The 13,908-nt window shown below is 44.8% G+C and overlaps 4 protein-coding genes across 4 annotated transcripts in view; 3 read left to right on the top strand and 1 right to left on the bottom strand.

Moving 5' to 3' along the window:
• LOC144697205 (uncharacterized) overlaps positions 1-13,908 on the top strand; it is a 306,206-nt gene that overhangs the window by 23,712 nt on the left and 268,586 nt on the right. The gene's annotated exons all lie outside the window — the stretch shown is intronic.
• LOC144697397 (uncharacterized) overlaps positions 1-13,908 on the bottom strand; it is a 49,957-nt gene that overhangs the window by 6,150 nt on the left and 29,899 nt on the right. Inside the window, 1 exon segment of the mRNA XM_078569377.1 lies at positions 188-386. Coding sequence (XP_078425503.1) covers positions 188-386 — 199 coding nt within the window.
• LOC144697177 (uncharacterized) lies at positions 3,798-5,938 on the top strand. Its single transcript, XM_078569040.1, has 3 exons — positions 3,798-3,877; positions 4,069-5,295; positions 5,380-5,938. Exons 2-3 carry the CDS (start codon positions 4,599-4,601, stop codon positions 5,412-5,414), a joined length of 732 nt encoding a protein of 243 aa, XP_078425166.1. The 5' UTR covers positions 3,798-3,877; positions 4,069-4,598; the 3' UTR covers positions 5,415-5,938.
• LOC144697226 (uncharacterized) lies at positions 7,587-12,222 on the top strand. Its single transcript, XM_078569136.1, has 2 exons — positions 7,587-7,756; positions 11,350-12,222. The coding sequence occupies exon 2, from the start codon at positions 11,459-11,461 to the stop codon at positions 12,083-12,085; it is 627 nt and encodes a 208-aa protein (XP_078425262.1). The 5' UTR covers positions 7,587-7,756; positions 11,350-11,458; the 3' UTR covers positions 12,086-12,222.

Raw genomic sequence — 13,908 nt, 5'->3', positions numbered from 1 at the left:
GATATTAAAATGATTTGCCACACTGTGTTTAACACAAAACTAATATGTGAACACGTTGATGAAGCATCAGTTCACTGGTACTTTTAAAGCACTTCCCACAGTCCAGGCATTTAAAAAGTCTCTCCTCAGTGTGAACATATTGATGGGACATCAGTTCCCAGGATCTTTTATAGCACTTCCCACAGACTAAGCATTTAAAAAGTCTCTCGCCAGTGTGAACACGCTGGTGCATCAGAAGTTGCGATGACTGTGTGAATCGTTTCCCATAGTCAGAGCAGGTGAATGGCCTCTCCCCAGTGTGAACTTGCTGATGCTTCAACAGGTTGTTTGACTTCGTGAATCCGTTCCCACACTCAGAGCAGGTGAACGGTCTCTCTCCAGTGTGACTGCATCGATGAGTTTTCAGTTCAGACGGGTAACTGAATCCCTTCCCACAGTCCCCCCATTTCCACAGCTTCTCCCTGTTGTGACTGCACTTGTGTCTCGACAGGTCAGATGATCGGCTGAAGTCTCGCCAAACACAGAACACGTGTACGGTTTCTCCCCACTGTGAACAGTGATTTTTCCTTCCATGTTCAAAGTCCAGTAAATTGGGTGACTTCACCAGATCCTGATGTGATGTTAGGTTTGAGTTTCCCAACTGCAAATCCTCCCCTTCTAATCCCCTGTGAAACTGATTTAAAACAGAAAAAAGGGAGTGAGATAGAATCCACAAAAACACAAAGGCGGATTGTGAAATTGAACTGAATGAATCGAGTAATTTGTGGGGCCAGCACTGGGAAAACGTGACCATTAAAGAAGCCAATTGTCATAAAAACCCAACTGGTTCACTAATGTCCATCAGGGAAGGGAACCTGTCACCCAGCCCAGACCTATACAAGACTCTGGCCTCCATGAGAGGAGAGAGAGGGGTGGGAGACGCAGGCGGTAAGCGAGAGAGATTTTATTTTTCTACAACTCAGTCAGAACTTTGACAGAACACCCCAAACCCTTAACCTCCACACCAAGAAGGACCAGGGTCACGGGTGCACGTGGATGAGTGCAGCTCCCACAACACTCAAGAAGCTTGGCACCGTCCAGGACAAAGCAGTCCGCTTGATTGGCACTACATCCACAAATATTCACTCCCTCCACCACCAATGCACAGTGACAGCAGTGTGTACCATCTACAAGATGCACTGCAGGGATTCACCAAGGCTCCTTTGACAGCACCTTCCAAACCCACGACCACTACCACCTAGAAGGACAAGGGCAGCAGTTAGGTGGAAACACCACCACCTGGAAGCTCCCCTCCAAGTCACTCAAAATCCTGACTTGGAAATATATTGGCCATTCCTTCACTGTCGCTGGGTCAAAATCCTGGAACTCCCTCCCTAACAGCACTGTGGGTGTACCCACACCACATGGACTGCAGCGGTTCAAGAAGACAGCTCACCACCACCTTCTCAAGGGCAACTAGGGATGGGCAATAAATGCTGGCGCAGCCAGTGAAGCCAGCATCCCGTCAATGAATTTTTTAAAAATCCTTAGTTGCCTCTGGATTTAACTATCCCACTCACTTCCAGCCAGCCTCACACATTCAAGCTCCCTGTAATCTTGAGGTCATCCAAAACTCTGCTGTGTGTTTACTCACGCTTCAGCCCTGTGCTCACTGGCCTACAAACGTCTCATTTAAGAAGCACCAACATTTTAAATTTCTTGTTTTCAAATCCTCCCCATGGTTGCATTCATCCCTTTCTCTGTAATCTCCTCCAGCCACACAACCCTCTGAGATATCTGCACTGCTCTAATTCTGGCGTCCTGAGAATTCCTGATTTTACTCACTCCCACCTTGCTTGCCAAAGCCATAACCTGTGGAATTTCCTCCCCAACCTCTCCACCTCTTTGTTGTTCTTTAAGATACTCTTTAAAAACTAACTCTTTGACCAAACTAGTTGTCATCTGCCCTAACATCTCCATATGTGGGCTCGGTGTCAAATCTTGCTTTAGAACACTCCTGTGAAACACACATTGGAAAGTTGTATTCATATGAAAGGTGCTATTTAAATACATGTTGTTGTTGCTGTTTTACATATATCACTGTTCCTTCTTCTTACCTAACACATTGTGGGAACACCTTCACCACACAGACAGCAGCGAGTCAAGAAGGTCAAACATCTTCTCCACAGGTAACTGGGGATTGGTAATATATGCTGAACTTGTGGGACTAACCGATCAGTTCTTGCAGAGCGAGCCAGCATGGGCACAATGAGTTAAAGAGCCTCCTTCTATATGACTTGAAGAAAATGGATCTGTAGTGGAGGCCAGGGGCAAAAGTTTGCCACCAATGCCTATCCTGCTACAAACTAGCTCTGAGTTGGTCTGTATGTGTTTCTAGACTCGGTTCCGCGAAAAAAGCCTGCAATAAAACAAAAGGAAAAAAAATGAATTATAGTGCAAGTAAAACAATTCCTGAATATAAAAGATTCTGCGGGAAGATAAAGCTGGGAAGCCAGCAGCACATGGTCAGGGATGGCCAGTGGTGGAAGCCTCAATTAGACATGATCAGCATAACTATCAGTAAAATACTAAACATGGTTAAAACACACCCATTAGAAGAGACAGAGGAAGTTAGTCAATGGCAGAGAGGTGATAAGGGAGGGCAGAGATGAAACAGAGGACATGTACTCAGATCCACAGTAAAGGAGCCACACCAGCCCCAGAGCCATGGAACCTCTTACAGATGACACAGCATAGAACTTAATGCTCTAAAATGCCAATGAATGGTCAAAATACTCACCTCTGAAACAACTCCACTGTTTTAAATTTATAATCTCCTGCTGGAGCCTGCAGCTCGAAAGATATCAGAAGCACTGGAGTCAGAGAAAAATCTCCCAGTTGTGGAAATACCCGGGGAGCGGGGTGATGTCACCGCGCAATTGTCGGTGTGTGATGACATCACAGACACGAACACAGAACATCTGGGTCTGTGCAAACCAGTGATCACCACACATTATGAGGGATGTGAGGGCCCTTGAGAGGGTGCAGAGGAGATTTACCAGAATGGTTCCTGGAATAGTTGCAAGGTTAGGTTGGAGAAATCGGGATTGCTCTTCTTGGAGTGAAGACGATTGCTGGGAGATTTGATAGAGGTGTACAAGTTTATAAAACAAAAATAAAAATAAAAAGACCTGGAAAAACTCAGCAGGTCTGACAGCATTTGCGGAGAGGAACACAGTTAACGTTTCGAGTCCGTATGACTCTTCAACAGAACTTATGCTAGTTTTATACCAGGTAGATAAAGATTAACTGTTCCCATTAACTAATCAAAAAGATTTTGTGCAAGAGATACAGAAGGGGGATGTGAGGAAGAACTTCTTTTGACGCAGCGAGTGTTAATGTCTTGGGTAATGAGTGGGCCTCTGGATTACTGATCCAGTGATATTACCACTAAGCCACTGTCTCCCCCTGGTCCCTTTGTTTGAGGTTGTTCCCGGAGAGAAGCCGAAAGCGGCGGATAGTGAGAGTGGAGAATGTTCATTGTTTAATATTCGGCTCTGGGGCCACACTCGGGATTTGTAAACCCCGCCCGCGGTTTATTAACCCACTCCCGACAGTGACCTCTCACCTGACACCTCACAATGCCCGGCTGATTGACGGAAGCTCCGGACCAATAGGAGGCGGGGCTGGTGGACCGAACGGAAGCTGCTGGTCCTCCAACCAATCGGGGTGAATGAAGGGCAGGGATATCTCGTCACGACTGGAGCTTTGCGCATGCGCGGCACCGAGTAACTCCTGGTGCTGAATCCGGATGAGAAACAACAGGAGATGAATAGAGCGGTTTAGGCGGGGAGGATTCATACATATACTATGCAGGCGTGAAACTCCGAAAATCAAGGTATTAGGTTTGCATCAACGGGCCGCCATTGTTGGAGGGGCAATATGCAGCGGAGAGCATGCGCGATCGCCATCTTTATAGGGGCAAGTCCAGATGAGCGCATGCGCTGTCATCCTGGACCCGGAAGTGGGAATGTTGTGATTTTTTTGTGTTGGACTGACAGTGATGGATTTTGGAAACTCCTTTTACAGGCAGATTTGCTGACTAGAAACGAAAACTAAGCATCACCTCAAGATCTGACAGAGTCAATCGATTCATCAGGGCCTGAACGTCATCAGACATTGAACATGGAAGCAAAGAGCCCTGTTCAAAGTGGGGAGAAACAGTTCATGTGTTACGAGTGTGGACGAGGTTTTATCCGATCATCTGACCTTTCAAAACACATGCACAATCACACTGGGGTGAGGCCTTGGAAATGTGGGGTCTGTGGAAAGGGATTTAATTACCCATCAGAGCTGGAAATTCATTGGCGTATTCACATTGGGGAGAGGCTGTTCACCTGCTAGGTATGTGGGAAAGGATTCACTCAGTCGTCCCAACTTCTGAGACACCAGCGAGTTCACTCTGGAGAAAGGCCTTTCACCTGTACTCAATGTGGGAAGCGATTTCATGCTTTTTCGCATCTTTTGTCAGACTCTCGCATTCACACCAATGAGGGATTGTTCAAATGTTCTGACTGTGAGAAGAGATTTAAAAACACAAGGGATCTGCTGAAACGCCAATGCATTCACACTGGGGAGAGGCCATTCACCTGCTCTGTGGGAAGGAATTCACTCAGTCATCGCAGCTCAATAAACATCAATTTGTTCACAGTGATAAGAAACCGTTTAAATGTTCTGACTGTGGGAAAAACTTTAAAAGCACTGGGGATTTGCTGAGACACCAACCCACTCACACTGGTGAGAGGCCGTTTAGCTGTACTGTATGTGGGAAACGATTCACTAATTCATCCCAGCTCTCTGAACACCAGCGAGTTCACACTGGGGAGAGACCGTTCATCTGCTCGGAGTGTGGAATGCGATTCATTCGGTCAAGAAGCCTCATTTCACTCCAACTAGTTCACACTGATAAGAGACCGTTTAAATGTGCTGACTGTGACAAGAGCTTTAAATGCAAAAGGGAACTGCTGAGTCACCAGAGCACTCACACTGAAAAGAGGCCATTCACCTGCTCTGCATGTGGGATGGAATTCACTGTCTCCTGCAACCTGCTGAAACATCAGCGCACTCACACTGGGGAGAAGCCGTTTGTCTGCCCCATGTGTGGAAAGGGATTCATTCAGTTATCGCAGCTCAATAAACATCAGCTTGTTCACACTGATAAGAGACCATTTAAATGTTCTGATTGTGGGAAGAATTTTAAAAACACAAGAAACCTGCTAACACACCAGCGAATTCACACTAGGAGAGGCCATTCAGCTGTTCTGTATGTGGGAAATGATTCGTTAATCCATCCCACTTCACAGAACATCATCGAGTTCACACTGGGGAGAGGCCATTCACCTGCTCCCTGTGTGGGAAGGGTTTCACTCGGATAAGCGCCCTGAATTCACACCAACTTGTTCACGCTGTTAAGAGACCATTTAAGTGCTCTGACTGTGAAAAGAGTTTTAAAGCAAAAGGGAACTGCTGAGACATGAGCGCAGTCACACTGGAGAGAGGCCATTCCCCTGCTCCGTGTGTGGGAAGAGATTCACTGACTCATCCGGTCTGCTGAAACACCAGTGTATTCACACTGGGGAGAGACCTTTCACATGCTCTGTGTATGAGAAGCGATTTAATCTATCATCCACCCTGCTGAGACACCAGTAAATTCACAAGTCACTGCAGGGATTAGGTTCTGCTGTTAGTTCTGCTGCATTCTCACAGTTGGGGTTTGTTGCTGCAGATGTTAATAACTGGGCTGAAGTTTAATACTTATATACATTTAATCTGCATGTTGTATAAAGTAAAGCGGGAAGGGTCACTTTCTAAAAAGCTTATTTCCAGTAATGGAAGCTACCATGAATGTGGTGAATCCCAGTAAAACAATTAGGAAATGTAAGTAATGTTTGTGTCTGGACTTTGTTTTTGGATTACTGTGGGTCAGAGCAGGATGTGTGAGGGCAGTTCAGGGTCAGATGCTGAAATACTGCACCCCACAGGAACATCACAAACTTCCCTTCCTGGCGCATCTCAGGGTCAGACACCTGCACCCCAAGGGGACATCACAAATTGCTTCTTTCCGGGACAGCTCAGGGTTGGATACTGAACATCCTGCCCCACAGTGACATCCCAAACTGGCCCCACTCTGAGATAATCATTGCTGGAGGGACAGCAGCCAGGACATAGGAACAAGATGAGGCCATTCAGTCCCACAAGTCTGCTCCCCCATTCAATTAGATCATAGTTGATCTGCACCTCAACTCCATTTTCCCATCTTCGATCCATTTTCTTTGAGATCTTTATTTAACAAGAATCTATCGATTCCCAATTGAAAATTTCAATTGATCCCCGGCCTTTTGTGGAGATTGGTCCAGATTTGCATCAAGTTGTTTCTGATTTCACTGCCCGGGTTATGTATCAAACAATGACTCAATGTCTAACACAGACACCATGGACACAAACCCAGCTATCCTGAGAGAATACATGCAGCTGAACAGGGGCCACTGAACTGAATTCTGACCACAGAAAGTTCACTTGAGCAAAACCAGGCTGAACATGAAGATAAGGCAGAAACACAAGCAGATGTGATAGTTGACAATTAACCATAAATCAAACTCAATTAGAATGAACATTGGAGGAGCTTGATTAGATTCATAATGCAGAATGAGTCATAAACTGAGACAATTTCTTTATGGATAATGGAAAATACTGGACAAGGATAGGAATGATTTCATTCTGAGAGGATGAGGAGAGGCTTGGTAGAGGATAACTAGGTTTCTTCAGCTACTGTAGTTCAGCACTCTCGCCAGGAAGGTGGTTAAATTATCTAAGTACCACTATTAAGTTGCAAAATTAAAATCAAGACTTTTTTTGGAGTGGATATATAAAGGAGATCTGTCAGTTCGGTGGCAATCTTAACTTTTACGGTTATTAATAAAGAATAACTTCACATTCCCACCTCTGAGTCAGAAACCGCATTGCAGACAGTCCTGATGAGTGGAGACGGCTCTTCAACTTATTGGGGTTTGATGTCAGGCAGGATCAGCGTGTCCAGCGGGTCTGTCTGTCCGCTCCCATTGTGTGAGTTGTGGGAACTCATCAAACTCTCCCGGTTGGAGCCGGACCAACAGATCGGCTGGAATTAAATGGTTCCAGACACGGGAGGAGCGTTAAACAGCCTGTGAATTCTTCAACTAATTCACACTGTTCTCCAAGGGATGAGTTCAAAGAGAATCAATCACTACACTGTGATTTCCTGAAATAATCCCTGCTGTCTGTCCTGAATGAATCCATTTCAGTAACAAATGTTGAAATGTTTGCTCCACACCCACAGGGTTTCATCTGTTTAAAGCCACAAACAGAAAGGTCCAGTTTTCTCCTGGAGTTTGAGACAAATCAGTTTCCAAAATGATGCAGAGTTTCAGCCAATGAGGGAGATCCGGGCTCAGCCCCGCCCCTTCATTCACTCCGATTGGGTGGAGGACAGCCGCACACGATCGGCCCTCCAGCCACGCCCCCTCTTCCTATTGGTGCGGAGCAGCCGTCAATCACTAGCCGGGCATTGTGATCTGGAGCATGCGCAGTACGGGTGATTTCCGTGGACAGACGCTTGTTTATCTCATCTTCAGATGGGAAGGAGGCGGATAAGCGGAGGCAGCGTTAGGGGCAGTGGGTGGGAGGGGAGGCTTCACAAACACCCAGTGGAGGCCTCAACGCCATAAACAGGAAGCTTCAGGTACTTTGGTTGCACCAACGGAGCGGTATCTTTCTCGGTGAAAGGCTCAGGTTAACGGCCGCCATCGGCATGGGGAATGCGCATGCGCGGTCACCACTCTCCCTGTCAGCAGGAATGACAGTGTGTGAAACAGGCACAGAAACAGCCCCTTCGGCCCGTCGTGTCCGTGCCGGCCATCAAGCACCTGTCTATTTTCCAGCACCTGGCCCGCAGCCCTGTCTGATATGGCGTTTCAAGTGCTCATCTAAATATTTCTTAAATGTTGTGAGGGTTTCTGCCTTTACCACCCCCGTCAGGCAAGTGTGGTCCAGATTCCAGCCACCCTCTGGGTGGAAATAATGTTTCCTCAAATCCCCTCTAAACCTCCTGCCCCTTACCTTAAATCTATGCCCCCTGGTTACTGACACCTCTGCTAAAGGGAAAAGTTTCTTTCTATCTACACTATCTATGCCCCTCATAATTTTGTATATCAATGTTGTGAATTTCTATCCTGGACTGACAGGGCTGGATTTTGGAAACTACTTTTACAGGAGATTAGAAGAGGGTTTGGAGACAGAAAACTCAAACCAAACATAACATTAAGTCTCGATTAATCAGAACCTCAATATCATCGGCCTTTGAGTTTAAGCATCGAGTTCCAGGTCATCGCCACTCACTGTGTAAAAAAATGCTCTTACTCTCATTCCCCCTGTATCTCTTGCTCAAAATCAAAATCTTCAATTTGTGTTCATAATCCTTTTACAATCAGATAATGGGAACAGTTTTTCTTTATGTGCCTTATCTAAACCTCTTATAAGCTTGTACACCTCTATCAACTCTCCTCAATCTCCTTTGCTCCAAGGAGAACAACCCCAGTTCTCCAACCTAACATTCCAACTAAAATCCATCATCCCTCGAACCATTCTGGTAAATCTCCTCTGCATCCTCTCAAGGACCCTCACATCCTTCATTATGTGTGGTGACCACTGGTTTGCACAGACCCAGATGTTCTGCGTTTGTGTCTGTGATGTCATCACACACCGATAATTGTGCGGTGATATCACCCCGCTCCCCAGGTATTTCCACAACTGGGAGATTTTTCTCTGACTCCATTGCTTCTGATATCTTTCCATCTGCACGGTCCAGCAGGAGATTTTAAAATTGAAAACAGTGGAATTGTTATTCAGCATCCATCTACAATTTAGAGCATTTAATGCTATGCTCTGTTATCTGTGAGAGGTTCCATGGCTCTGGGGCTGGTGTGACACCTTCACTGTGGATCTGAATCCATGTCCATCCATTGCTCTTTTTCACCTCTGTTCTTGCTGATCACCTCTCTGCTGTTGTCTAATTAATGGGTATATTTTAGTTATGTTTAGTATTTTACTGTTACTTTCACCGACCATGTAAAAATGCATTTTTCACGGCCGCCCTTCCCTCAGCCATGTGCTGCTGGCTTACCAGTTTTATCTTCCCACAGTATCTTTCAGTCAGGAATTATTTTTGCTGTACTATGGTCCATTTCTCTTCCACTTCTGAGCTTACAATGACCATCAAATTCTGCACCATTTTTATTCCCCATAATTCATTAACACACTGAAATGTTAACTCTCCACAGATATTGCCTGACCTGCTGAGTATTTCCAGCATTTTCGTATTTTATTTCAGATTTCCATCAGTTGCTGTTATTTTATTGCAGGCGGCACTCAGAGACAGAGGCAGACCAGTTAAGAGCCAGTTTGTAGCAGTGTGGCTGTTACAGAAGTCCCTGGCCTTCAGTGCAGGTCTATTTAATAGAATCATAGTATGATAACAAAAAACAGGAGGCCCTTTAGCCCATCGTGCCTGTTCTGGTTCTCTGCAACACCAAATCAGTTTGCCCCACTCCCCTGCCCATTCCTCATAGTCCAGCAATTGTGTTTTTCTCTTCCGGTGATTATCCAGTTCCCTTTTGAAAACCTTTTTTTGCATCAGTTTGAGCTGGAGGAGAAGCTGCTGGGTTTAACCCCAAGGACTTTGGAACCCAGTCAGACCCAGAAATTTCCAATGCGAAATTGTCGAGGGAGGTAGATTTCAGGAGAGATAAAGGTTGTTGAACGGACACTGTACAGACAATGTAAAAGAGTATTGTTTTAGGATAAAGTATTTCTGTAGATGCTTTCAATCTACTTTACATATACATATTTTTAAAATTTATCCTTGGGATTGGGTGTCACTAACAGCAGCAGATATTACCCATCCCCAGTTGCCTGTGGAGAAGATGATGTTTGACCTTCTTGAACCGCTGCAGTCCGTGTGGTGAAGGTGCTTCCTCAATGATGTTAGATGAGTAGTTACAGGTTATTCACCCAGCGATGATGAAGGAACAGTGATATATGTCCAAGTCAACAGCAACAATGTGTGTTTATATTGTGCCTTTATGTACTAGAATATTCCAAGGCATTTCACAGAAATGTTTCAAAGCAACATTTGACATTGAGACACATCGGGAAATGTTAGGGCAGGTGACCAGATTTTGGCGAAATAGGTAGAAGCATCTCAAAGGAGGAAAGTGAAGTCGAGAGGCAAAGAGGTTTAGGGAGGAAATTCCTCAGTCATGGAAGCTGAAGGTATGGGAACAGTTAAAATCAAGAATGTTCAGGAGGTTGGAATTAGATGCGTGCAGATATCTCGGAGGGTTGTGAGGCGGAAGGAGATCACAGAGATAGGGAACAGTTGGGGAGGAATTTGAAAATAAAGCTATAAGTTTTAAAATGTGGGTGCTTCTTAAACAGGAACTTTGTCGGTCAGTGAGCACAGGAATGATGGGTGAACAAAACTTAGTGTGAGTAAGCACACGGGTGGCAGATTACAGGGAGGTTGGCCGCCCCGGAGTGTATTAGGATAGTTAAGTCTAGAGGTAACAAAGGAATGGATGAGAGTTTCAGCAGCAGATGAGCTGAGACTAGGGCGGAGTCAGGAAATGTTACTGAGGTGGAAATAGGCAGTCTTGGTGATAACACTGAAATGTGATTGTAAACACATCTCGGGGTCAGATGTTACATAAAAATCATGAATAGCCTGGTTCAACCTCAGACAGTTTTCAGTGAGAGGGATGGAGTCAGTGACTAGGGAGTGGAGTTTACCACAGGGACTGAAGACAATGGCTTCAGTCTCCCAATATTTAAATGGAGGAAATTTCTTCTCATCTAGGACTGGATGTCAGGCAAGTCAGGATGGTGCATGACTTGGAGGGGAACTTGGAGTTGATGGTGTTCACATACACCTGTTACCCTGGTCCTTCCAAGTGGTGGAGGTTGAGGGTTTGGGAGTTTCTGTCAAAGTTATGGTTCAGTTGGTCTCTCATTTACTACCTGCCTCTCCCACTTCTCTCTCTCTCCTCCCATAGTGTCCAGAATCTTGTGTAGGCCTAGACCGGGTGGCAGGTTCCCTTCCCTGCAGGACATTAGTGAACCAGTTTTGTTTTTATGACAATCGAGCAGTTTTCATGGTCACTTGTTCCTAGTTCCGGCTGCACAACTTACCATTCAGATTCTTTCAGCTCAGTTTCACAACCTGCCTTTGGTACATGTGGGTTCTCTCACCCTTTTTCCTGTTTTAAATCAATTGCATAGGAGATTAGAAGGGGAGGATTTGCAGTTCATAAACTCAAAATAAACATCACATCAGGATCTGAATGAGTCGCCCAATTCATCAGGACCTGAATATCATCAGCCTTTAAACATGGAACCAAAAAGCACCATTCACTCTGGGGAAAAACTATGGAAATGTGGGGACTATGAGAATGGATTCAATTACCCATCTGAGCTGGAAATTCACCAGCAAATTCACACTGAGGAGAGGCCGTTCATCTGCCCCAAGTGTGGGAAGGGATTCGCTCAGTCATCCACCCTGCTTATACACCAGCGAGGTCACACTGGGGAGAGACCGTTCACCTGCTGTGTGTGTGGGAAGGGATTCTCTTGTTCATCAAACCCGATGAGACACCAGCAAATTCACACCGACAAGAAACCTTTCAAATGCCCAGACTGCAGAAAGTGCTATAAAAGTTCTGGGGAACTGATGCGCCATCAACGTGTTCACACTGATGTGAGACCATTCAGGTGCTTTCAGTGTGGCACTGGGTTCAGGCAATCATCTCAGCTCACTATACACCAACAAGTTCACACTGGAGCGAGACCATTCATCTGTTCCATGTGTGGAAAGGGATTCACTCAGTCATCCCATCTGCAGAAACACCAGCGAGTTCACAGTGCGGAGAGACCATTTATCTGCTTCGTGTGTGGGAAGAGATTCACTCGGTCATCCACCCTGATGAGTCACCAGCGAGTTCACAAACAATTACAGTGACTGGATTTTGCTGTTAATCACGTCCAGAACTGAACCATGTTCATTGCTGTCTATTTTTACTGACGTTAATAAACTCCTGCCTAGTTATCATGGTTAGTTTTCTGGATAAAAGTCAAATCAATTAGCTTTGTATTCGACACAGTGTGTTGAATCTTCTTAATATCTCTAACACATTAGTTCCTTTTGAAGTTCTCTCCCGTCTCCTCCATCCTCACCTCCCAACAAGTGTGAGGAGCTCATGGAGCTTCTTTGTCACAAAGATTGAGACAATCTGATCAGCTGCCTCTGCTGCTTCCCTCCTTTTCACTAGCCCACAGGGAAAAACTGTATCTAAAGTTCTTCCTTCTCTGAGCCCTGAACTTGCATCTTTCTCCAATTTCTCTCCTACCTTCTAACTTCCTCAAAGTTCATCTTGTCCATGAAACCTGCCTTCTGCTCCCTTGACCCCATCCTCACTAAACTGCTGACCACCCAACTTCCCTCAACAATGGGGTCCTCCTTTTATTAATGGAGACATGAAGTACAAAAGCAAGGAAGTCACGCTGAATCTTTATAAATCACTTTTTAATCCTCAGCTCAAATATTGTGTTCAGTTCTGAGCATCACACTTCAGGAAAGATGTCAAGACCTTGGAGAAAGTACACGGAAAATTGACCAGAATAGTATCAGGGATGAGGGGTTTCCGTTATGTGGAGAGACTGGAGAATCTGGGATGGTTCTCTTTAGAGCAGAGAAGGTTAAGGTGTGATTTTAATAGAGGTGTGAGCATTTTTGAAGAATTTTTATCAAATAGGGAGAAATTGTTTCCATTGGCAGGATGGTTGGTAACTGCAGGACACAGATTTAAAATAATTGGCAAAAATCCAGGATGGAGAAGAGGAGAGGTTATTTTACTCAGTGAGTTCTGATGATCTAGAACACATTGTCTGAATGACTGGTGGAAGCAGATCTAATAGTAACTTTCAAAAGTGATTTGGAGTTTTACTTCATAAGGAAAGATTTTCAGGGCTTGGGAGAAAGATCAGGGGAGTGGGACAGAATGTCAACATTTTCAGAGAGACAGTACAGACAAAATGAGCTGAATGGCCACCTTCTGAGCTCTATGGTTCGATCGTAAGGTGTTTATTATGAATCATTATCCTGTTATAGAATCATAGGATCTCATCAGTGTACAGCACAGAAGGAGGCCACTTGGCTCATCGAATCTTCACTGGCTCTTTCAAAGAGCAATCCGGTTAATCCCACTTCCCCCACTCTTTCCCCATATCCCTGGATGAGGATTCAGCCGATCATCTGGCCTATCAAGACACAAGCCCAGTCACATTGGGGAGAAACCATGTTAATGTGGGGACAGTGGAAAGGGATTAAAGTACTCATTTGAATTGGAAATTTATCAGCACAAACATACCAGGGAGAGGCCATTCACCTGCTCCATGAGTAGGAAGGGATTCGCTTGGTCATTCAGCTCTCAAACACACCAGCAAGTTCATCTAGAGAGAGAAGGGGTTTAAATGCTTAGAATGTGACAAAAGTTTTAAAAGCCGGTTCCTGTTTTTATTGGTGGACGTGACCTAATGGACTACTTTCTGAGGCCCAATTGCTGCTGCAGAAAAAGCTCGTGAAAAGGTCAGTGTTCATTTTATCTGAAAAGCTGATTTCTTCAATAATCAGGATCATAATGTATTAATAATCAGGATTGTAATATATTAATAGTCAGGATAATATATTAACAATCAAAATCATAATCTATTAATAATCAGAATCATAATGTATTAGTAGGATCATAATACATTAATAATCAGGAAAATATATTCATAATCAGC

Source organism: Cetorhinus maximus, chromosome 23 (assembly GCF_964194155.1).
Source record: "Cetorhinus maximus chromosome 23, sCetMax3.hap1.1, whole genome shotgun sequence".
NCBI lineage: Eukaryota > Metazoa > Chordata > Chondrichthyes > Lamniformes > Cetorhinidae > Cetorhinus > Cetorhinus maximus.
Note: the sequence above shows the minus strand (reverse complement) of the source record. Positions and strands in the feature narration are given on the sequence as shown.

Coding starts and splice junctions, on each gene's coding strand:
- LOC144697177 (XM_078569040.1), top strand. CDS start 4,599: ATGCATTCACACTGGGGAGAGGCCATTCACCTGCTCTGTGGGAAGGAA. Junction 5,296..5,379: donor CACTAGGAGAGGCCATTCAG/CTGTTCTGTATG, acceptor GAGGCCATTCAC/CTGCTCCCTGTGTGGGAAGG.
- LOC144697226 (XM_078569136.1), top strand. CDS start 11,459: ATGGAACCAAAAAGCACCATTCACTCTGGGGAAAAACTATGGAAATGT.